The 25140-nt window shown below is 57.1% G+C and overlaps 1 protein-coding gene across 1 annotated transcript in view; it reads right to left on the bottom strand.

Annotated features, from left to right (window-relative positions):
• The window catches only part of WNT3A (Wnt family member 3A), a 42416-nt gene extending 17518 nt beyond the window's left edge, over positions 1-24898 (bottom strand). Inside the window, exons 1-2 of the mRNA XM_058740502.1 lie at positions 24678-24898; positions 10193-10434 (exon numbers count right to left, since the gene is read on the bottom strand). Coding sequence (XP_058596485.1) covers positions 10193-10434; positions 24678-24748 — 313 coding nt within the window. The 5' untranslated portion in view covers positions 24749-24898. The remainder of the gene's footprint in view (positions 1-10192; positions 10435-24677) is intronic.
• Between the last annotated feature and the right edge of the window lie 242 nt (positions 24899-25140).

Genomic DNA, 25140 nt, shown 5'->3' with positions numbered 1-25140 from the left:
AGGGCGTGTGAATCGCCCGCAGCATTGCTCTCTGCCTTGTGCTTAATCTTGTCCTCGTCGTGGGGACATTGTGTTCCGAGCCGGGCGCGGCGGGGCGTCGCCGGGGTCTCTCCTGGACCCTCTACGCGCCCCCGCTGCGCAGAGTTAATGATATACAGGGGAGGCCGCGGAGACCGGCCGGCTCCCCCCCAGCCACCGCCAACCGAAACACTTTCCGATGAGGGTCAGGGGTCGCAACCTGGATTCGGGACGCGTCTTCCCCCCCGCCCCCCAGGGGCCTCAGTCTCTTCCCCAGGCCCCTCCTGGGCCCTGCGGCTTGTGCCGGGCCCCGTGCCTGTGCGCTGGCCTGGACACACAGTGCGCGGATGGACCACCCGCTGGAGCCTGACGGGGGAGGGGGGGGGAGGGGCTGCTCCGGTTGGGGACGGGGCGGACACATCCCCAGACCCTCAAGGAGACAACAGGAAGGTGGGCATCAGCGGGGGGAGGGCACTGACCTTGCAGAAAACGTGATGGACACCTGTGGACCCCGCCCAGAAGCTCCTGGAGAACTGACCACTCGATCCTGTCAGGGATCAGCCTAGGCGCCCCCCACTCAGCTGCCTAGTGGGTGAGGTCCAGCTGCAGACCCCACAGTAGGGTCAGCCCACCTCTGCATGGGCAGTGAAGTCCCCTCCCCATGTACTGCTGGGGACATCTGCTCCCTGATGAAGAGGAGCAGGCCTAGCTCGCCTGTGGCCCTGACACCCCAGGGGAGCTGGGGAGTGCGGCCCCAGGGCACCAGGGCTCTGAGTGAGTGGATGTGCAAGCTGGGGCTCGGGGTCCTGGCCACACCATCCCTGTGCACTGCAGTGCTGGGTGCTGATGGGACAGGCATCAAGGCCCCTGGGCCCCTTTCCCTGCAAAGTCACATGCTACCTGAAAGCCCACGGGCCTGGACCTGGGCCACTGTGGCCACCGAGATCCCCCAGGGGCCCGTCCTGGCTGGGCCTCCTTCAGGCTGGCAGCCAGCCTGTGTGCTGGGACACCGAGCCCTGGGATGGCCCCCTCACCTCCCTGGGGGTCAAGAGGAGGTGTTGGCCAGCTCTCTGAGGAGAGCTGGTCCTTCAGGTGCCTGGGGGCCTGCCTGGAGGCACAGATAGCCGCCATGCACTCGACATTCTTCACATGCTTTCTGCCCCAGGACACAAGTCCCTTCTAGGGTGAGCAGAGGGCGGTTCTGCCCAGCCTGGGCTCACTTCAAGTGCCCAAGCCCAGGTTCCGTGCAGGCAGCTTTTGGGGGCCCGGCCGGCCCACCCGGCCCCCAGCCCCGCATGCACACACGTGCTCACACACACATGCACATGCTCGCACACGTCCACACAGGGCCCGGCCCCTCTCCTCAGCTGGCTGGGCGGCGTTAAGCCCTGTTCAAGAGGCCGCCTCAGCAGGGGTGGCCAGGCGCCCCGTGGACCCTGCCACAAAGCCTGGGTGACCTCTGACACGATTAGGGTCGCCCTGACCCTAATCCAATCAGATTGATTACCGCAGGCGCGGTCAGGCAGGCAGGCTGGGGCCTCCACAATGGCCTCCCAGAGCTGGCCTCTCTCTGGGGCACCTGGCAGCTCCTTCCTTGAGGGCCATTCAGCTCTGTGGCCACAATGAATTCCGCCATTTCTCAGCTCCGTGGAGGGCAAGGGGGAGAGGGGGCTTTCTATTTCCATCAAAGACAAGTGGTGAGGGCCTGGGGGCTGAGACAATTTTCCTGCAGCAGAAATGGAGGAAGGGTGGAGGCAGAAGGGGCAGACGGGAGGGGGCAGGAGAGCAGAGGGCAGAGAAAGGAGTGTGGACATGGGCAGGAGACATGGGGGTCATGGGGGAGTGGATGTGGGCAGTGGATGGAAGTGGACACAAGGAGGGGACATGGGGAGAGGATATGGGACGGGACGTGGGAGACATAGGTATAAGTGGACATTTTATAGGAGAGGTGCCAGGACACAGGCTTTCAAGAAAGCAAGGGGGTACAGGTGAGGATGGGGCTCCCTGGGGCTAAAGCCCAGAAGCCAGGGGCTTGTGTGGTTCTTGGGTCCCTGCTCCCTGGGCACTGGGGGGCCTGATCTCCCCTGGAGAGAGCTCTGCTGTCATCCCAGACCCCTGGCAGGTATTCTCGGCACCCTGCAGATCCCTCCACAGGCTGGGGTGTCCTCAGGAGTCCTGGCCAGGCCCTGCACCACTCCTCAGTGTCCTCACTTGTGACCAGAGCCGCCATCCACCAGATAAGGGTTGGATTCAAGTCCTCCCTCCATGTGCGAACACTTAGCATGCCCCTAGAAAGCACTGTAAACATGCCCCTTTTCTCCAGCTCAGGTAACACCTCCTCTGGGAAGCCCACCCAACCACTCAGCACTTCCTTCTGTAGCACCAACTGTGTGCTTGGCACTGCCCCAGTGTCTTCCCTGCTTGCGTGCTGCGTGGGCATCTGCTGTGTGTGATGGGGGACCCACGGTGTACTGAGAGCACCCTGCAGTGCCTGGTGCTTGTCCTGGGACAGTGATGGTGGGGATGGAGTCAGGAAACGTGGAGAAGCTGTGGGGGCCTGGGCAGAGGGTGAAGGAGGAAATGGAGCTGAAGACCATGAGGACGGAGCCACTTTCAGACTGCAGGGAGCAGGGAGCAGTGAGGACAAGGTGCACAGGCAGGTCTCATGGGCAGGAAAGCCTGTGTGTAGCGGCAGTCCAAAGGGGTGGGGGTGGATAAGTCCCAAGGAGAGGGCCGGGGAGGAGGTGGTGGTAATGCAGGGCAGAGCAGTGGGGAATGGGTATAGGGGCCAAGGACCCTCAGAGGCCACCCTGCCTGAGGAGTTTGCAAGCATGTCTGAGCATAACTGGTGGGTTGTGGGTTTGCCCTGAAATGATGTAACCTGATGTATGCACATGTATGAAAGGGATAGAGCTCGTGGCCAGGGAGGGTGATGCTGCATCCCAGAGGAATGACGGCTTACCCCAGGGATCTCCCAGGCAGGTCCATGTATCGCGGGGGGCAGTGGGGGCAGTGATGCTGTGTCCCAGCAGAATGACGGCTTACCCCAGGGGTCTACCAGGCAGGTCCATGTATCGCTGGGGGTGGGGGGGCATGGAAATGGGCCAGGATCCTTGGATCACATGGGTGCTCCCAAGGCATCCTCACTTCCTCTCTGCCTGCCCCCTTAAACCCACCATCCCCAACTTGTCCCAGGAGGGGACTCCCTCCCAGGCTTCCAGGCCCTGGAGCTCTGTGCAGATCAGGTACATCCAACTCCTTGCTCTCCACAGTGAAAGGCAGACCCAACCGAGCCATGAGCTGACAGATTTTTAAAACTTCTTGATAATAGATCACTATGTGATTTTTGTCACACATAACTCAGGAAGAATTCAGAGAATCGAGAGATGCATCACAGCAAAACTCTCCTGTGTTACCTATTCTTTTGTGTGAATGAGGAACCTCACACCTGGATCTTTAACATTTAAGAACAGGTTGCCCAGTGGTGAAAGACAGAAAGCTGCCCCTGAGATCAGGAGGAAATCGGGGTGCTCATTCTGCTCACTGCCGCCCCACATTGTTCCGGAGGCTCCAGCCAGGGCTAGGAGCAAGAAAAAGAAATAAAGCGTATCCAGATTGGGGGCAGGAAGGAAAACTGTTCCTGTTACTAAATGGTATGGAAACCCTATGGAATGTATAACACCTCTATCAGAACGGATAGACCATCAACAATGTTACAGAACATGAGGCTGATGTTGGAAACCAATCATCCCTTTCCATGCACAGCCACAAATAACCCAAAGGTGAGATTAAGAAAACGTTTCCACTTACAACAGCATCAAAAAGAGTAAAATACTTTGGAATGAATGAAACAGAATAACTGTAAGGTTTGTGCACTGAAAACTGCCCCATGTCTCTGAAAGAAACTGAAGGAGACCTAAGTATATGGAGAGACATTCCATGTTCATGGATTGGGTGGCTTAACATCAAAATGGCAATACTCCCCAGAGCGATCTGCAGAGTCAACCCAATCCTTAAAAATTCGAGGTGTTTTCTTTTTCTTTTTTGCAGAAATTGACAAGCTGATCCTGAAATCCATACAGAATGATAAGGGGTCCTGGATAATTGAGCAGTCTTGAAAAAGCAGAGCAAAGTTGGTGGACTCACACTGCTTTCTAACCGTATGACAGAACCAGCAGAGAACAGACATGTAGAGTATGGGGTAGAATAGAGGCCAGAAGTCAACCTATACTTCCTTCTCTGACCTTCTGGTGGGGTCTGACCCAGCCTCACACTGCCTTCCTCCACCACCCAGGGGGTAGCTTCTCCAGGTAGGTCAGGCTCCTCTCTTCTTCCTGACATTCTTTCTCACCTGGGCAGCTGGAACCATCCAGGGGGTGTCTAGGGACCTGCTGGACATGCCTTCTCAGGCCACAACACCCCTGGCCACAGGATACCATAGGACCTGTGTGGGTGGCAACCACACCACACATGTGTGCTTACACATGCACACACACATACATGTACATACTCATGCACACATAGGCACACCCACCCACCACACATGCCCCCACATGGCTGATGCGCCACAGCGTCCTGTGACCCTGACTCCTCCCACACATGGCAGCAGCTGTCCCTATGGGGATGACCATGTAATTACCCCAACCAGCAGTTCTGTGAAGTCAGCTGAGTGGCAATTAGTCTCCCATTTTATAGACAGGGACGCTGACACTCCAGGAAGCCAGCTGACTCACCAGTCAAGGTCACATGGTGTGATCCCCCTCCCCTACATGGCCCCTGGGCATGGCCACAGCCACTTGAAGTCATGGAGCCTCAGGCCCTTGAACAAATGCCATCCAGCACAACCAAGCCTCCATGAATGTTGGGTTGCACTCTCAGGAAACCCTTCAGCTCTCCATGCACACCAGTGGTCCCAGGGCCCAAATGTCTCTTGTCCTGCCTTCCTCGGCATACCAGAGGCAGCTGCACTGGTGGATGTTCTCCCTAGGGGACCTCAACATGCCACTGAGGGATGGGGTCTGTGCCCCCTATCTTAGAACCCAGGTGGGTCTTTGTAACTATCTTTGACTACAGAATGTAGTGTTGCATGGCCTCTGAGGCCAGTTCTCAAAAGGTGGTATGGAGTCACATCAGCAAAATGGCAGAGTGAGAAGCTCCCAGGGCCCAACCCTCCAGAGAAACATGGAAAAAAGTGGAGCAAAAACTGTCAGAGCCAATGTCATCAGAGCCCTGAAAAGGGGTTCAAGGTTGTTAGCAACCAGGCAAATGCTGACTCCAGGAAAAGGTATCTCTGAAAAGGTTACACAGCCTGCCACCCTCAGCAAAGAGAGGTCTTAAGATGGCCAAATGCACTGATCCCACATAGGTGGATGGTTCCAGAGGGAGGAGAGTAGATGTTCTCTGGAAGAATTTGTCTGATTTGACCTGTCTGGGGGTTCCCTGAAAAACTGATGCCCACCTCAGAACTCTCTTGGGATGTAACAGTGGTTAAGCAGGGGGTATTCCTGGAAAACACTGAAAATGAAATGAACAAGCTGCTGCCTGTGAAGCAAAAAATTATAGTTGGGGCCAACAATAGACATACTGATTGCCTGGGGGGAAAGGTGTGGGAGAGCTGCTTTGGGGAGTGAAGGGTTTGCAAATCTCCTGTGGACCAGGAGACCTAAAGCCCACGTGCAAACCAAGGGCAGAATGCATACTCAAAAGAGACCTTCAGCTTCCACCTGTGCTGATCTGCTCAGTGCAGGCAGGAAGCGAAGGCTAAGGCAGAGCAGTGAGCAGACTAGCTGAGGTTGAAGGCCTGCACAACACAGCCAATCTGCAGAGACCAGAGGAGTATTCTTTCTTCGCTTTGTTTCCCTTTTTATTTCCTCCAAGGCAAAGGAAATTTTTGCCAAACCACAAGCTAAAGAAGAGTCGGTAATGAAACAAGCTAGTACAACCCACAATAAGCACACTGAACTCTATGGAGGGGAAATAATTTGATCTCCTGAGTGACCATTTATGAGAATCACAAGGTACAGATTCCAACAAAAAGTTACAAGGCATGCAAAGATACAAGGAAGTACAGGTCCTTCATAGGAAAAAGGAAGTTAACAGAGGGTATCTCAAGGAAGCACAAATATTGGATATAGTGGACAAAGACTCTGAATCAACTATCCTAAGTCTGCTCAAAAGGATAAAAGAAACCAGGAGAACACGGTCTCAACAAAGAGAGAATTTCAGTAAATAGAGAGAAATTACAAAAGCAATGAAATAGAAATTGTGGGGCTGACAAGCATGATAACTGAAACAGAATATTTGCTAGAGGTTTTCAACAGCACAGCTGAGCAGGCAAAAGAAAGAATCAGTGACCCTGAAGATAATTCAATTGCAATTATGCAGTCTGAGGAACAGAATGAGATAAGAATGAAGAAAAATGAACAGACCCGTGGGACACCATCAAATGTAGCAACAAACACCACATTGTGGGAGTCCCAAGAGAGGACAGAGAGAAAGAGGCAGAAAGAATATTTGAAAAAACAATGGCCAAAATGTTTCAAATTTGATAAAGAACTTGAATCAATATATCCAGGAAGTTCAACAAATTTCAACTTGGATAAACATAGAGATCCACACTGATACATATTTTAATTAGCTATCAAAAGACAGGGAAAAAGAAAATCTTTAAGCAGCAAGAGAGAAGCATCTCATTGTGTACAAAGAGTCCTCCATGAGATTAATAACCAATTTCTCATCAGAAATCAGAGTCAGAAGGCAGTGGGATGATATATTTAAGGTACTGAAGGAAAACAGTGTCAACCAAGAATTCTACATCTGGCAAGACTATTCTTCAAAAATGAAAGATTAACCTAGATGAAATGGATACATTCTTAGACACACACAAATACCAGAACTGACTCAAGAAGAAATAGAACATCTGAACAGACCTAAATAACAAGTAATAAGATCAAATCAATAATTTAAAACATCCCCAAAAAGCAAAGCTTCGCTTGTGGACTCTATCAATTAAAGAAGAATCAATCAACACCAATCCTTCTCAAGCTCTTACAAAAAATAGAAGAGGAGGGAACACTTCCTAACTCATTCTCTGAGGCCAGTGTTGCCCTAATACCAAAGCCAGACAAAGACACTACAGGGAAAGAGAACTACAGACCAATGTCCCTTGTACATATTGATGCAGAAATCCTCAACAAAATACTTGCAAACCAAATCCTCCAGCATGTTAAAGGGATTATTGACCATGACCAATGGGGATTTATCCCAAGAATGCAAGGGTGCTTCAGTGTAGAAAAATCAACCAATAATAACACATCACACTAAGAGAATGAAGGAACAAAACCGCATGGGCATCTTAATTGGAGCAGAAAAAGCATTTGATATAATCCAACACCCTTTCATGATATGAAAACTCAACAGATGAGGAATGGAAGTGAATTTCCTCAACCTGATAAAGGGAAGTTATGGAAAATCCACAGCTAACCTCTTACTCGATGGCGAAAGACTTAAGTGCTTCTCCCTAAGATCAGGAATGAGACAAGCTTGCCCGCTGTTGTCACTGCTACATGACATAGTGTGGCAGTGCTGGACAGAGCAATTAGGCAAGAAGAAGAAATCAAAGGTATACAAATCAGACAGAAAGAAGTAAAACTGTCACCATTAATAAGTGATATAATCCTATATATAGAAAATCCTAGGGGTGCCTGGGTGGCTCAGTCGGTTAAGCGTCCAACCTCAGCTCAGGTCATGATCTTGTGGTCCATGGGTTTGAACCTTGGGTTGGGCTCTGTGCTAACAGCTCAGAGCCTGGATTCTGCTTTGGATTCTGTGTCTCACACTTTCTCTCTCTCTCTCTCTCTCTCTCTCTCTCTCAAAAATAAACATTAAAAAATTAAAAAAAAGAGAAAATCTAAGGAACCTACAAAAAACCTCTCAGAGCTACAAGACAAATGAAGCAAAGTTGCAAGATATAGGATCAAAACACAAAAATTAGTTATATTTCTATATAGTAGCAATGAACAATCCAAAAAGGAAATTAAGAGAATAATTCCAATTACAATTACATCAAAAATAAAATACTTAAGAATGCATTAATGAGGGAGGTACAAGACTTGTGCACCAAAAACTACAAATTGTTGCTGGAAGAAACCAAGGAAGACCTAAATACACAGGAAGGCATCCCATGTTCATGGATCAGAAGGCTTAACATTGTTAGGATGACAATACTCTCCCAAATAATCTCCAGACTGAATGTATTGCCCATCAAAATCCCCAAAACCTTTTTCACAGACATGGAAAAGCTAATCCTAAAATTCATATGGAATTGCAAGGCACCCAATTGCCAAAACAATTTTGTAAAAGAAAAACAGACTGGATGATTTGTACTTCCTGACTTCAAAACACACCACAAAGGTAAATCCATGAAAATAGTGTGGAACTAGCAAAAGGGGAGTCGTATAGACCAAAGGAATGGAATTGAGAGTCCAGAAATAAATCCACACATCCGTGGTCAATTGATTTTTGATGGGGGGCCAAGACCATTCAATGGGGAAAAAAATAATCTGTTCAACAACTGATGGGGCTGGAGTAACTGGATTTCCACATGCAAAAGAATAAAGCTGGACCCCTACCTCACACCACACACAAACATTTACTCATTATAGATCAAAGATTAAATATAAGAGATGAAACTATAAAACTCTTAGAAGAAAATACAGATGTAAATGTTTGTAACCTTAGATTAGGCAATACTTAATTTGATATGACATTTCAATAGATAAGTTGGACTTCACCAAAATTTAAAACTATTGTGCATTACAGGACATGGTTACAACAATGAAAGGACAACCTATACAACTGGGAAAAGATTTGCAGATCATAGATCTGATAAGAATACATAGTCTAGAATATATAAAGAGCTCTGAGAACCCAACAACAAAAAGACAAGCACTCCAATTAAAAATTGGGCAAAGAACTTGAATAGGAATTCCCCAAAGAAGACATACTGATGACCCACAAGCCCATGAAAAGATGCTCAACATCATTAGGCATTGGGGACACGCAAAGAAAAACCACAATGAGATACCACTTTGCACCCACTGGGATGGCTGAAGGGAAGACACAGAATAACAAGGGTGGTAAGGATGTGGAACTGGAACCCTCATGCACTGCTGGTGGGAACGTGAGATGGTGCAGCCCCTGTGGAAAACTGTGGTGTTTCCCCCAGAACTTACACAGAACAATTCCACGTCTGAGAATACATGCAAAAGATTCAAAAACAGGTATTTAAACAGATACTTGTACAAAAATGTTCACAGTAGCTCTGTTCACAAGAGCCAAAAGGTAGAAATCACCCAAATGTGCATCAGTGACCAATGCATAATAAAATGCGGTCTATCTGCACAGAGAGCTATTACTCACCCCTAACAAGGCCTAAAGTGCTGACACACGCAGTGTGGACGAATCTTGAAAACATTATGCTGAGGGAAAGGCACCTCTCTCCCTCCCCAACTGTCTGTGGGGCCCAGCCACCATATTGCAGAGGCCACTTTTGGGTGTTGTTGCTGAGCATAGCCTCAGCTGCCAGACGTGTCCCAGACCAGGGACCAGCTGAGATGCAGCACTGTTGACCTCTGATTTGCAGGTGTCGGGACATATGGCACATGGTTATTACTGCATAAACCACTATGTTTAGTGAAAATTTGCTCTTCCCCAAAAGTTAACCAACACCCAACCCTCATCTTCTTCTCCTTCCTGGACCCAGGACCCAGGATAACTCCTTCGGTGTGCCTCTGTGGCCCCCAACCCCTCCTCCCCTCCCTATGTTTTATTGTTTTAATACAAATTTTGTTATTTTCTCTCCAAGACCCCCTGAAGTCCTGGCTCCTGTGGGAAGCCTGCGATGGTTAATCTCGTCCTCCCGAGACCATACAATTTGCTCTTGGGGAAGGGGAAGCAGGAGGGATCTCTGCATTACCCTACTCCTTTTGGAGCTGCAGGAGCCCCCTAAGAGGCTGAGGTCTGCAGGGCACTGCCCACCTGCTGGAGGCGCCGCTCCTATGCTGAGCACAGGGGAGACACTGAGGCGGGTCAGGGCAGAGCAGCTCCTGGCACTGAAGGGGAGCTGCAAGGACCTACCACGTCCACCTGAAGGCCGAGATGGGGGCCCGCGTACCTTTGTCCAGCACGGGGCCGAAGATGGCCAGGCTGTTGTTGACGGTGGTGCAGTTCCAGCGGCGGCCGCGGAACTGGTGCTGGCACTCCTGAATGCTTATCTTGATGCCCTCCGCCACGCTGGGCATGATCTCCACGTAGTTCCGGCAGAACCGCAGCTGCTTGGGCACCAGGCCCGGGATGCTGGCACACAGGATGGGCTGAGTGCCCAGGGATGAGTACTGGGGCCCGATGGCCAGGGACCTGGGGAGGAGGGGAGGAGGCCTGGTCAGTGGTGCAGTCGCCCTGCCCGTGCTCCTCAGTGCGCACACGGCCATTCTGCATGAAGGAAGCACGTCTGCACCCTGTACTGGATGGTACCAAACATCGTCCAGACGTGCATGAGGCGCGGTGGGAAAGCAACCAAGGAAACGGAGAGTGCAAGCCTGCCTGGTGCTCTGCACAAGTATAGGGGCTGTTCTGTCAGGGTGGGGGTAGCAGGGCAGCGGAGCTTTGGAAACGTGGGGAGCACAGTGTACGACCAGTCAACCCCAGGGGGCTGCCCAGAGGAGGGGGTGCCGGCGGCCAGACAGGGCACAGCAGCGGCTGATCCGTGGGGTGAAAATCACCCTGCACTCACGCCCGCATGACAGCCGCTCTTGGCTATTTACCCAACAGACAGAAGGCCATGTGCCCTCCATGCCACGTACCCACAGACATTCATGGCGCTGTGATTAGGATGGAGCCACTCGAGTCTGCACCCACAGGGCGCAAGGGTGAACAGCTGCTGTTCACTCCCTCTCAGAAATGCAGCCCAGCGTACTTCTGACAGGTAGCAGGTGCCAAGGGGACACCTGGCTCGGCCAGTTTGTGCCTGCACCTCCGACTGTGGCTGTGGCCATGAGCAGTCGTAGATGAGGACATAAACCAGGGCTGCGGTTCCTCCTGAATTCCTGTGGGAGTACCCCCCTGAGCGGAGGTGCAGAGGGAATGTCTCGGGGATGGTTCCCACTTACCGCGCACCTATGAAATTTAAGTTGAACAACAAAAGAGAGAGAATTTTGGCTTTCCAGTCCCACCAGCTGCACACAGCTGTGGCTACCGAGCTGGACGGTCAGATAAGGGACATTTTGGTCCCTGTGGAAAGTTCTATCAGACAGCACCGGCCTGGGGCGATGGAAGTGCTCTGTGTTGGTTACACACGCGTTTATGTCTCAAGGCTGACTAAACCATGTCTGTTTTACTGTATGGACTTGCATCTTGATTTCAAAGAAAGAACTGTCAGGTCCTTTTGGGGGCAGAGCAGAAAGAACTTCTACAATTGTATGGGTGACAAGTTGAAACACCTGCCCGGACCCGTGGGGGACGCTGGATCCCGCCACCTGTGGACACGTCGGCCCAGTCCTGTGGGGAACACTGGATCCCGCCACCTGTATACTCCTCGGCCCAGTGCCCCAGGCGACCCTGCTGCCTGTTCACGGTCTCCCACGTGCTCTCCACTCCCACCTCGGGAGCCCATCTCTCTGCTTCCTCTGGGCTGCTGGGTATGCTGCGTCCCACGCCTGGAATGAAGATCTAGAGCAGCCCCTGGCCTGGCAGGGAGGCCCCTGCTTATCTGGTAATTTACTCTGGTGGGCTCCCGGCGGGAAGGTCTGACTCTCCTTTGTTTGGAGGGGGAGACGCCTCAGCTGAATCCCCAGAGGCTCTTCTTGTTTGCGTCGGGGGGTGGGGGGGGGGACCAAGCACCCAGAGAGAAGGCAGGTGGGAGGCTTCTGTATGTCTGAGCCATCCACATCCCTGCATGATGACACCGATGTTCCAGATGTCCTACGTGGAGTCTAACCCGGTTCCAACCAGCTGTGGTGAGAGCCATAGGAAGCAGGGACTCACTGTCAGAGAAACAATCCTCCCCCCTGGAAACACTCTGGAAATACACAGCAGATCCCCCTGCCCGCCTCCCGCCCATCCTTCCCTCCTTTTCCCAAACCTTCAAGGCCTCCTTGCCAGTAGGCACCAGCCCAGCCCTCCAGCACCTGAGGCTGCCTCCTGGCTGCAGAGAGAAGCTTCCTCAGTGCTGTCCTGCCGGATCCAGATCTGTCTGCTCTCCCCACACAGCCTGTGGGCCTTGTGCAGTCACACTGGCCTCCCTGCCTCCAGCAGGCCCTCCACTGCCCCTGTGTGGGTCACCCTCCTGGGCTCCCTGTGCAGCACCTCTGCCTCATTTAGGAAGGAGCTGGGGAGCAGGCCACTGGCCCTGGAAGTCCCACCTCAACTCGTGCTCCCCTGGCCAACTCCCGACAGCGTGTGCTCCCCCACATTCCTGGGTGGACCACCACATTCACCCTGTCTTCACCTCTCCTCCTCCTCCCCAAGAACATCTCCTGAGAACTAAAACCTATCTCTCTGCAGCCAGATGCCTGAGCCAAGCCTCCCTGCTACAGGCAGCAGGTCCTGTGTCCCTGATCTTCCATGCCCTCAGTGTCTTGGGTCCCTTCCACTTTCGAGCCTCAGTATCTGACCGCCCTCCCTTGGCGTGCTCCCCACTGGTCCTGTCTGTCCTCACGCTAGTGCCTTGATGAGCAAACCGGCCAGGACCCCGTGTCAGACACTGCAGGCCACACCACTCTCGAGTATGTCTGTGTCCTTGGCCTGGCCCGGGATGGTGGGGCCGGGCCATTGCTTGTGGGGAATGGGGCAGCAGGGCTGGCTCGTTCCCTCGCTCATTCCTTCATTACACACAGACCCTACTGAGTGCCAGTTGCCCGGCCATCTTTCTTCCACATCCACCCCACAGTCCTGAGAACTTCAAAGTTTCCAGAAAGCCCAACCATCTGCCTCACCCCTGTGTGGTCTTTCTTCCCCAGAAAGTGTCCTGTGATCTGGGCCTGGCTCTCCATCACCCCGGCCTGCACGGACATCTGGGAAGGGAGACCAGAGGCAGGGGCCACTCCCATGGGGACCCCTGCGCCGACCTGGGCCATGAGCATCCCAGGGAGCTGGCAGAGCAGGTGGGCGGTGGGATGGGAGGAGAGCTCGGCTCGTGGGCTGACTGGTGGCATGCAGGCCAACGTCAGTGTTCTTTGCCCTCGGGGAGGGACCCTCAGCCTGTGGGTGCAAGCAAGGCCTCTAGGCTGACAAGATGGGCCTGGCCAGGCTGGAGCACAGGAACCAGGCAGAGAGGCCAGGGGGCGCAGGGGGGGCGGTGTGGGGAGAGACAGGTGGCATCTGTCCTGTGTTCCCTCCACTACTCAAGCTTGCACAGAGAATCTGTAAATACAGGGCGAACTCCCCCAGCCTGTGCTCCTTCAGAACATTGCCACCAGCACTGCATGTCCAGGCCACTCCTGCCGGGTCCTATGCCTCCCACCCACCCACCATGCTGCCCCTGTCCTAGCCCCAGGGACCCCAGCCTGGGTCAGTGCGTGTGCCACGCAAGGGTGGCTCTGCCCACACCTGCCTAATGTCAGGTGTCTGCCTCCACTGTGAGGTATGTCTTGAAGTGAACCCTCCTCGTGTTCCCACCGTCCACACGCATGCAGCACGCTCCGGGAGAGGCCACATGCCCCTCCCCCTCTGCACCACCAGATGTCAGCAGGAACTGTTGAGGTGACACCCTCCCTAATGAGTGGAGGGACCCAGGGGGAGGGTTCCGGAGAAGCAAGTAACCAGGCCTTGTGAGGACACAGCTGGAAATAAAACAGGGCGGGACCTGGATGGGGGTGGTGGGGTACTCTTTCAGGATCCTTCTTCAGCCTCTACGGCCCTCCCATACAGGAGTCCACCTCTGTCTCCCTCTGGGGGAGGCCTGGCTGGTCACCCATGAGGCTCCTTTCTGCCTCTGACCGAGATAGGGCTGCTGTGGCTGGTCCTGGAGGCCACACCGGGCCAGGGAGGTGACCGTGGGAGCCAGGCTGATGATTTTCTATCCATGCACCTTGGAGCATCCAGGAGCCCAGGAGAGGTGCCTTGGGGACCAGTTGGTGGGCGAGGCTGGGGACCAACTGTCCCAGTTTCCCCAGGACTGTAAGCTCAGCTGGTCACCCCCAGTGAGGTTGCCCTTGCCCCTGCACTCCATGAACCAGGATGCCTCACTGATGCAGGACCACACAGGCCGTGATTTCACACAGATGTGGACCTCTCGCTACTGATGAGCCGGCCCGCATGCTCGGGGTCAAAATGAAAATGTGAGATGAACAGATGGGTGCGTGGAGGCAGTGGTCAGTGGCGGGATAGCCAGGCAGAATAGCCCGGAGTTGTGGGCACACAGATGTTCCCGCAACCATTCCAACCGTGGGCCGTTCTCCACAGGCAACACTTGGAAGGTCTGACGTCACGGTCTGGTGCGGGGCTTTCCGATGGGGGCTGGCTTCCTCCAGCTTGTCCTCTGTGGTCACAGCCTTGCTTCAGTTGAGGAGGGGTGGGGAGGGTCTGCCAGGAGGAAACCTACTCACTCCATTTCTCTCTTCTTTACTTGGAGACTTGGGACGCGTGGAAAAGAAAGGCACCCTTTAGTTCAGACATACTCCATCAGGCCTGTGGTGCTGGCCTCCTGGCCAGATGCCAGAGCCAGGACTCATGCCGAGCGGAAGCTGGGAGGGAGACAGAGAGCCCAGAGCCTGCCCCCCGCCCCCAGGACCCCTCAGCTCCCAGGTCAGAGCCTGCCTTCCATCAGGCTTCCCTTATGCCCCCCAGGCCATGCCTTGGGGAGAGCAGAGCCGGGACTTCCCAGCTCACAGCTTCTGGCAGCAGCCTGGTTCCAGGGTGCTGAGTCAGCTCCTGCCCCCCCACCCCCCTTCCAGGGCAGGCCCCAGCTCGCCACATCCTGGAGCCAGGCATCAAGGCCAGGGTGCCAGCCCAGATGCTGCTCCAGCTGTTCCAAACCTCTGCCCCACCCCCACCCCCAAGCCCTGTCTGGGTTCGTCTCACACCCACGCCAGACCCCATGCCCAATGCCCCTTGGACTGCTTCCAGAAAGTTTCCTCTGCCCCAGAGGTGGCCAGGGGAGGGTGGAGAGCTGGGAGCTGCCGGTCCCACACAGAAGGGGGCTGGCATTGTGGGTGAGAAGCGGTCAGGGGGGCTTGGCGGGACACTGGATTGTGGCTTGGCCTCGAAGGCAAAACCCAGTCATTAAAAAAAATCACATTAAAAATTTAGCTGGTGTTCACGAACCTTAGTGTGGTGATCATTTCATAATATATACATGTATCACATCATCATGTTGTACACCTTAACCTCACACAGTGTTATCTGTCAGTTATGTCTCCATAAAGGTAGGGAGAACATCCACAGTGGATGTGCACTATCCCCCCATACCCTCAGATCCAAATTCCTCATATACAGGGAAGGTAGATGTCCTCCATCCATCAACACTTGGGAAACCGCAATCTCTAAGTCCCTCCTCCCACACTCTCCTGGGAGGAAGCGGGGCGCTTGGGGTGAGGCCAGGGGCAGAACAGGGGGGCAGGGAGAGGCTCCAAGCCATGCAGTGGCTGCCTCCAGGGGATGGTGATGTACTGTCCGAGGGCCTTGCCAGGGGCTGGAGGCAGCACTGAGAGCTAGAGGGCACCACCATCCCCGTGCCCTTTGTTCCTCCAAGTTCTCTGAGCACAATAAAATGCAAGGGCACTGAATGCACTCTGAACTCCTGAGTCATATCCTGGAGGAAAGGACATCCTGGAAAGGTGGTGATGTCAGCCTGCGCTGGCTGATAGTAAGGCACCGGTGGTCACCCTGTGATGAGAGCGATGCGAGCATGAAGGTTGGGTAGGGGCAGGCTCTCGGTGGTGCTGTCAGTGAAGGGGTGGGTAGGGGTGGGACAGACGGATGAAGATCTCCATGGTGCTGTCAGTGCAGGGGTGAGTTCGGGTGGACTCTCTGTGGTGCTGTTGACCAAGCAGAGGAGCCAGAAACGGGACTGAGTCACAGCACAGGGTAAGGAAGCGAGCCGACCCAATGGTTGATCAATGCCTGGGCTGTCATATCTGCTTTCTCCTGGTGACATTGGCTCCCAGGCCCATCACTGCTACCCTTCATCAGAGGCAAGTCTGGTTGCTGTTCACGGTGGGTGCAAATACCGATATCATTTCCCCGTCCCGGGGGTCCCACACCCCGAGCTTCCAGGAGGGGCTGCGTGGCTGTGCACCCTGGGAAGGAGGCACTCCCTCCAGGCCCAGACACTGAGGGGCCCCCAGAGGCCCCACCCCGCTGCCATGCCATCGGGACCGTGACCATAGCCAGGATGCCAGGCCACACCTACAGACGTAAATCAGGATCACCTATCTCACACGTGCTTTCAAAGCATAGCCTCTGTCCAGGAGGAGAGGTCAGAGATGTTGGGGCATCCAGAGCAGCCGCTGGCTCTGTGCCAGGAGCCCACGTCCCTGGACCAGAGAGGCACCCCCGCCTCTCAGGAGCTAGAACGATCTGGCTGGCAGTCGCCAGCACGTGGGGACTGGGTCCCCTGAGCCCAAGGACCCACACGTGACAGTGGGCGAGGTCAGGAGCTCACTCTCCCCCAGACGAGCTAGCACTGTGAGTGAGGCTCCAGAGACCACAGTGGGGACCACAAATGAGCCACCCAGACGTGCCACCTGCTGAGTGCCACTGTGTGCCGTTTGAAGCTGTGGAGTCTGGCCACTTGTAAGTGGCAAAGGGGGCCTACTGTCTGCTACCTGTCCCCACAAGCTGCTCACACCCAGGGGACGGAACTTCCCCAAGCAGTCGAAGGCCCTCATCACCTGGGCACCTTGGCCTTTGCGAGTCTCTCCTGCCCCTTCCTATCTCCCCATAGGCCCCACTGGCACCATCATGTCACCTGTGTGGCCTTGCACTTGGCTGGCCCAGTGCGTGACTCCCTGTGACCCTCGCAACCTTGTGGATGGCACCCTGGGACCTCCTGGACCGGGAAACTCGGCCCAGATGAAGACACCTGTGTGGCATCCATGTGTTAATATGACTGGATGGCTCCTAAGGGCCCCTTTCTCCCCATACTCTGATGCCCTTAAAATGCATTGAACTCCAGGCTTGCAGAATAGCATTTAGGGACCAGAGTCTCAGGCAGTGTAGGCTGCCCCAATGAACACCATGGACCAGGGGGCTTACACAAAACACATGTATCCCTCACAGGTCTGAGGCTGGACCTCCAACATCCAGGTGCTAGCACATTCGGGGTCTGTGGGGACCCCCTTCCTGGGCTCCTTGAGATGGTGGTGGGGACAGAGAGAGCCCTGGGCTCTTGTTCTCCTTATGAGGACACGAAGCCCATCACGGGTCCCCCTTCCTAACACTGTCACCTGGGCTCATGCATGAATCTGGGGGGTGGGTGTGAACATGGGTCTGTGACAAGTCAGATATATGTCTCAACACACAGCCAGCACTAAAGACCCTCAGCACCACTAGTCTCTGGGGCCCCACTCAGCCCCGTGTCCCCTGCAGGATGGTCACAGAAGGGTGACGTGACTGGCAGCCTGTGCCTGCGCCCAGCCAGCTGCGTTAGGACCCACTGTGCCTCAGTTTCCCCTGCTGACACGCAGGTATGCAGCTGTCTCTCCTGATGTCGGCACAGGGGCCACCCAGCTCTAGGTCCCAAGGAGGCGAACCCGGGGTCTCTGCCCCGCACTGTGAGGGGGCCGAGGACCTGGCCTCACAACCCTCAGGCACCATGCTGAGCTGTCACTGGGTGTCGGGGCTTTGGGTTAAACCCTCATCTTGCCCTCGGCCTCACAGCTGTTACAGGTGTGTAAATGGCTCCAGACAGGGACGGGAGGGGTGGGGGTGCAGCCAGCCGTCCCTCACTTACACCTCTGTCCCTCTGTCTGGGTCACAGTGAGGCCCTGACCCTACTACTTCCTTCACCCTGCACCTGGTGCCATGATTCAGCCTGTGAGGAATGAGAGCACTTCTCCACAGTGCAGGGAGCTGTCCCAGAAGGTGCCCACACCCGGCTGCCTGGTTGGTTGTCACACCCGATACCCCGAAGGCCCCTCAAACCCAGAGTGCCCTGACCCTGAGACACGGTCCTCCTCCTCTGAGCCTCTCCCCGGAGTCCCAGCCCTGAGAGACTTTCTGCAGGGCCGTCCACACGGCCGAGGGGCCAACGTCCAGGAGCAGGTGGTGGTGGCCCCGCTTTGGACCTGGGACAGGGTCCCTGAGCTGCAGACCACATGTGGCGGAGAGGCCGGCTCAGGCAGAGCAGACACGGCGCCCCCACAATCCTGGGAGATGTGTGAGGCATTCAAGTGGAAGGTGGCCCACTAGGGAGTGTTCCAGGGTCCGGGGAACACACAGTTGCTTAACAGTTTAGTGATAGCTTGTTTCTCAGGAACCGGGGGATGTCACCTTCAACCCAGAGCGCACATGCGTGCGGCCTGGAAAGCGGCCCCTGGACTCCAGTCCCAGCCTGTGGCTGGGGCCACGTGAGCCGCGCCTGCCGCCCGCCAGCGTTAATGGTTTTCTCCCTCCCGGGAGGGCAGCGCTGTGGAAGTCTGGGCGCCTTGCCAGGCCATCCTGCTCAGGGTGGAGCGGAGGCGCTGGCTGTAACACGCAGGGGAGGGATGGGCTGATGGCCGTCACCCGCGGGCTTATATCGCGATGGTGCAGTGGGGGTGGAGGGCACAGAAGCAGCTCTGGGCAGAGGAGCCCCACTCGCCCCACAGACGCAGGAGGCACCTGTGCACTGTCCCTGCAGGTCTTGTGGGGCGGCAGCCTCTTAGGTGTCTGTGAACCTGGCTGGGTTTCCTCCTGCAGTAAATCTCAGCAGGCACGGGGTGCCTGTGGGCTGTGGGCTCCGCTCCATCCTCGCCTGTGGCCCTGTGTGCTCCGGGGTGAGCAGAGACTTTGTGAAGTTCCCAAGGACTGTGGGACAACATCTGCCTGAGGCTCCAGAAGGGGCTCTGAGCAGTGGGGTGGCATGTCCATCTGCACCTTCTTGAGGAAGCGCTCTGTGGCCCCCGCCCTGCTGGCCCCCTTCTCCGGGCCCCGCAGAAGCCGGCAACGTCTTCTCTTGTCCTTCGAGGACACAGAGCTGCACATGGGCCCCGGGGGAGCAAGGAGGTCAGGGGCCCACACTCTCCCTGTGGGTCTCTGCCCAGGAGGGCTCTGGCTGGTCCCATGGCTCTCTGTCTTGGGGACAAGGTGTGAGGTCTCGCTGAGCCCTGAGGGCTCCCTAGAAGATGAAAGGGGTCTGTCCTGTCTGTATGGAGCTGTCTGGGAGCCATAGGGGCCACGGGCTCCTCCAAGGGCATTCTCTCTGCACCCTCCATGCACTGGGGACCACTGGGAGACCCCCACCTGCCTCCACGCTCCTGCCCTCTTCTGCCTAGAAGACCCCTGTGGGAGTTTGTGCAACTTGGGCACTGGGAGGGCCCGTGGGGGGTTGCTGCAGGACCCTGGTCCGTGCTGGGTCCCCTCCCTGCCTGCAGCCCGCCCCCCCCAGCCCCGCCGGCTGAGCCGGGATTACTGACACATACTTTGAACAAGTCCTGGCAGGCGGGCAGAGACTCCTGTGCCCACGGCCATGCATTTGCCCGCTTCCCTGGGCGGCTGCAGCACGTTTTGTTGGGGAAGGAATGCAGAGGCACCAAAGCGTGAGACACCTCCAGGGTGTCACCTGGGGAGGCTGTGAGGGAGACCGAGGCAGCGCTGCCCAGTATGCTGTGGGGATCCGGCCCCAGAGCTGGGAAGTCAGCCAGGAGGTGTACTGGGAGGAGCCCAGCTGAGGGGCTTCTGTTTTTCACGGGAAAGATCCATCATTCACTCTGGAGGGGGGGTGTCAGGTCTCCGGGGCCGGCGGGCTCTGCCTTCCTGGGCCTCCACTCCTGCTCCCCATGAAGTGTAGCTCACCACCTCCCAGCACCGTGTGGGCACGACCGTCACCTTCAGCAAGCCCATCTGGAGCCACTCCGCCTCTGGAGACTTCTGAGCCCTTCACCCGGGCTTGGAAGGAGCAGACGCAAACTCTCGCATGTGGACAGTGCTGGGTGGCTGACTGTGGAGGGACGCTGGTCCACAGGCAGGATCCCCCACCCAGGCCTGCCGGGCAATGTAGAAGGTGCTCCCTGACTTAACAACTTGGGTTTGGGGTTTTTCAAGTGTCCAACCCACTATTACAAAGTGCATAGAAATGCTGCATGAGAACAGTACATAATACAAAACCCAACAGGTCACAACAGCCAGGACATCCCCAAGCGTCCCCTGTCTTCCATTTCTGTTCTTATTTCTTCACGGACAACGTCCCAGGATGGGCCCCGGGGGCCACTTGCAGCGTGACTGCTCCTTTCATTGAGGCTCTTGTCCTGGGCCACGCCCGCCGGCCCCTGGGGGCTGGAGATCGGTACCCGGGAGCTGGGAGGGAAGCACAGCTTTACAGCTTTTCTCTAACTAAGACCATTTCCTCCATCTCCTCCCCCATTGTATTGCCTGCCACAAAGGATTCTAGCAGGTTTATGCAAATAAAACAGAAAATCGTCTTCTAAAACAGCGAGCCCAGTGAGACACAGGGGACACCCTGGCTGGGGGAGACAGTCTTGAGTGTGTGGGCGGTCAAGTCGGGGGAGCCCCAGGTGGGGGTGCAGATGTGGACCTGGTGGTTCTGACCATGCGTGTTTTACCTGTGGCCATTTCTCATGTGGCCCCTTGATATAAGGATGGCCACTGGTGGGCTCCCTGCACCCTGAGATCCTACAACACCAGAGGAGTGACCTGGTGTCTGGATTCCTCTGATCTTATGACCTCACTACTGTCCTCACCAGCCTCAGGGCTAAAGAAAGAGGCAGAGAAAGAGGGAGAGAGACAGAGACAGGGAGAGACAGAGAGACAGAGATAGGGAGAGACAGAGAGACAGAGACAGGGAGAGATAGAGAGACACAGAGAGACAGAGACAACAAGAGACAGAGAGAGATAGAAACTAGGAGAGACAGAGACAGCGAGAGACAGAGAGATAGAGATAGGGAGAGATAGGGAGAGACAGAGACAGACAGAGAGACAGAGAGAGACAGAGACAGATACACAGCAGCAGGCAGACTAGAGAAGTGAGCGGCAGGGGTGCCCTGGGGAGGGGCGCAGGGGTGCAGAGTCACCAGAGGCAAGGCAGCTCAGGGAAGGCTTGTGTGTGGGCCCTGCTGTCTGAGCAGGTGAGCCCTCAGGTCCCGAGTCATCTGACACAGGTCACCCCTCACCCTGGTGGCTCACCCTTGGGGCCATAGTGGCGCCTCCAGAATGCTCCTGGCTGGCTACCCTCTCTGACCTCGAGTGCACCTGCACCCCACAAACACAGAGGAGACCCATGTGGGGGTCCGAGGGGCGGCACGGGACAGGGCATGCAGAAGAAGCTCTGGGAGGTGGGCAGGCTTGTTTCTGAGTTGGCCTTCCAGGTGGCAAGCAAGGCGTAGGGGCCAGATACTAGCTTTTAGCTGGGAGTCCCCTGCCAGGAAATCTGTGTGGGGGCAGTGGTTAGGGACGGTGAGACGATTCTGGTGTGGGGGGAGAACCAGGGAGCACTGCAGTGGGAGCACATCCCAGGCCACAGATCTGACCCGGGTGGCTTCACAGGGGAATGTCCTGGGTCAGCCCGGGTGGCATTGGCTCCCAGCACAGAGGCTGTGGAACGCAGGGTCTGACTCAGACGGGTGAGGCTTTTTGTGTTGATGAAGACAAGGCAGCTAGCTGCTGGCCACCGGGGCTGTCACTGCAGGGCAGTGAGGGAGTGAGGTGGACGGCAGAGGGCAGGCTGGCCAGAAGGGGCAGGACATGGAGGGAATGGGGCAGAACAGCCTGGTGGGGGCAGTGGGGGGCCTGGCCTCTGCTAGGGGCCCAGGTTAGGCCCAGGGGGATTACAAGATGCCTGCAGTCCAGACTCAGGGACACAGGAGGAAGGGGCCCAGAGCACAGCACAGAGCTCTGGTGCCTACAGAGTACTGTTCTCAGTGTTCCGCGCATCCTGTGTTTGCTTAGTTCTAATTCCGTGACACTCCTGTCTGCTCAGAGGAGTGGTGCAGCCCTGTCACCTCTCTGGTTCCTTCCCTGGGAGCCCCCCTCCCCCCCCCCCCCCATCTGTCACAGGATCGCATAAGGAGCCCACAAGGCACGCTCTCAATGTTCAGGTCGTGGGACTGTGACCGGGTCTGGGCTCCGCAGGGACCTGCCCCTGGCACCGAGGGTGAGGGCTGGGTGAGGGGCGCTTCCGCCCCGCGCTGGGGAGCGGTGGCTTTGGGATTCCCTGCAGGGCGGCGGCCAGCTCCTCCACCCTCCCACCAGGAGCCACACCAACTTCAAAAGCCTAATTACTCCCGATTTGGGCTGTTTCCTCAGCGTCCCCGCAGGTGAGAAAGCCCCCGTTACTTTCACTTTTATATGCAAGGTGTGGGGAGAAGGGGGGTTGCGGTAGCTTCGCTGGGGGAGGGAGGGAGAAACGGAACAACCAATTAGGGGAGGCTGAGCGTGAAGGTGAGAAGTTATAAAGAGAGGGTCCCTCAGCCGCACTGGGGGGAGGGAGGGCTGGGGAGAGGAGGGGCCACGGTGGGAAAGTCCTCCAGGTAGGGCGTGCAGACAGGAAAGCTTTCCCCAGCTAGAAAACCCTGAGTCTCTCCCTGGGAGCCGTCCTTCCGGTCTACTTGGCCTGGGAGCCTGTGGGGGTACGGCTCCTTCCCCTGCGGCTGGCTGGGGCAGAGAGGACGCAGGAGGGTAAATCCGCTGTCCCCAGGGAGCCCTGAGACTGTGTCCACCACAGACGCTTCTCCTCAAGAAGCAGAATCCCCAAGCGTGAGAATCCCAGCAGGAACAGAGTTGGGGTTCGGGGGCACCCTTCTCTCTGGGGCCAAGGGCTGCTCCAGAATCTTGCTGGGGTGGATTGCCCAGAGGAAGGGCCTCTCCCAGCTGACCTGGGAAGCGCAGGGTGCCGAGCATGTGCGGGTGCGCTCACATGGAACACATGTGGCCGGGGTGGAAAGGGGGGCATACCTGTGTTTGGGGGGGGGTGGTAAGGCCAGGGAGCCTCAGGGCCAACAGGACAAAGATCCCGAGGTGTGGGGTAGCCAGGAGGCTGGTGACAGGGCCCTTCCTTTCGGGAGGAGCGCGGGGGCGAAGGGCGCTTCCTCCTGCGCCCAGGAATGCGGCGGCGGGTTCTAATTAGAAGCCTGCGCTGGAGCGGGCGGCCTCGGGGCTCTCTCGGACGTGCCCCCCAGCCCCCCGCGGCCGGCGAGGCGGGCGTCAGGGTCCCCGAGGCCGCAGCCCCCGCTCCAAGGCCACAGGGCGCTGCAGGTGCGGCGCGCGCCGGCGAGGGACGCCCCGGGTCCCCGAAGAGCGGCCCAGCAGCCTCTCCCAGGTCCCTGGACTGGCCCGGGCCTCCCCTCCCACCCCGCCCCGCCTGGCTGCGCCTGGACCCGCGTCCCCAGCCAGGCGCCCCTGCTCCTGAACCATCTCGAAGAGAAAAATTATTATCGGATTAGATGTACTTCGGCTCGCTTGGTTCCCCCCACCCCTTCCCCTCGGCGTAATTATTATAATTCCAGGCAAGCCGTCGGAGAAGGTTCCTGTGTGTGTGTGTGTGTGTGTGTGTGTGTGTGTGTGCGCGCGCGCGAGTACCCGCCCGCCCGCAAGCATGGGTGTGGGGAACCTTCTCTGGAACCCCGGGTCTTCTGGTTTCATGCCCCTACTTGTGACCCTCAAATCTTGGGCTTCTCAGAGCGCAACGCCGCATACTGCCTCCCTCCCTCCTTTCCCTACCGCCGGCGACCCTCCCGGTGGGGGCTCTGCCAAATCAGATCCCGAAGGGATGGTAACACTGATCCCCCCCCCCCCCCCCCCCACACACACACCATATCTGTGCAGTAGACACTCGGGACCTTTCCTTTGGTTCGTCTACATTTCCATCGTCAGATTGAGGAAGGTCTAACTGAAATGTGCCTCCGACGGGAGGACCATGCAGAGAGAGCTCCAGCGGCCCCTCTTTCCTTCCCCGTTCAGACAGGGGCTCACGAAGAAACCGCTCGGGTCGTGCCCCCCGCATCCCCCGAGCCTGAGAGGCCAAGGCTGGTGCTGGCCCCAGGGTCCTGGCCCGCCACTCCGGGCAGGTCCCGCTGTCTTTACGTAACTGCGCTGCTGCCCAAAGCTGTTGGGTCTGGTCTCACCGACTTTGTTTGAAGGTGTGGGTGCGCGTAAGACCGGGTCCGTAAGGAACGTGTCCTTGTCCCCCGCGCTGCGCCCAGCTCGCCCGCCCAGCTGCTTCGGCTTCGCGCTGCCTGGCCGTTGGTGCCATCTGCGCAGACAGTGTTCCCGCCTCTCCCCAGCCACTGCGCCCTTTCCGACGCCGGGGGCCCCTCTAGGCCCGGGACACCACTGTCCCCGGAAGCTCCGACACCCGCGTCCCAGCCCTGGCCCGAACAGGTCGAAAGTGGCCGCCAAGGAAAACAACCCGCCAGTGCCCCGTGGAGCCGCAGGGGCAGGGCGCGGGCTCCGGGCCACCGCGGGGCCCTGCCCGAGGGGACGGCGGCGGCTTGGGGCCGCTCACTCACCACCAGATCGGGTAACTGCCCAGCGCCTGCTTCAGGCCGTAGAGGAATAAGAAGTATACGAGCAGGGCCATCGCCGGGCGGGAGAGCGCGGAGGGCCGGGAGTCCGCCCCGAGAGCACGGGCGCCGGGGCGGGCCGGGCTCTGGGAGCTGGCGGGCGGCGGTGCTGGGCCCTCCTGCGGCCGCGAGGTGCGCGGGGTGCGCGGGTGTGCGCCGGTGCGCGGGCTCCGAGGGCGGCGCTGCGCCAGGTGGGCCGGCGGCCGGGCGGCGGGCCGGGGCCCGGGGCGGCGCGGGCCGGCGGGGGCGGGGCAGCGCCGCGGGGGGCGCCCGCCGGGGCCCGGGCTAGGGCCGGGGCGGGGCGGGCAAGGGGCGGGCGGGGCCCTGGAGCTGGGGCGGCGGCGGCCCCTCCCGTGGCCGCGGGGTGCGCAAGGCGCGCGGGGCGCGCCAGCTCCCAGGGCCGCGCTGT

Source organism: Neofelis nebulosa, chromosome 1, assembly GCF_028018385.1.
Source record: "Neofelis nebulosa isolate mNeoNeb1 chromosome 1, mNeoNeb1.pri, whole genome shotgun sequence".
NCBI lineage: Eukaryota > Metazoa > Chordata > Mammalia > Carnivora > Felidae > Neofelis > Neofelis nebulosa.
This window is presented reverse-complemented; position numbering and strand designations above follow the sequence as displayed.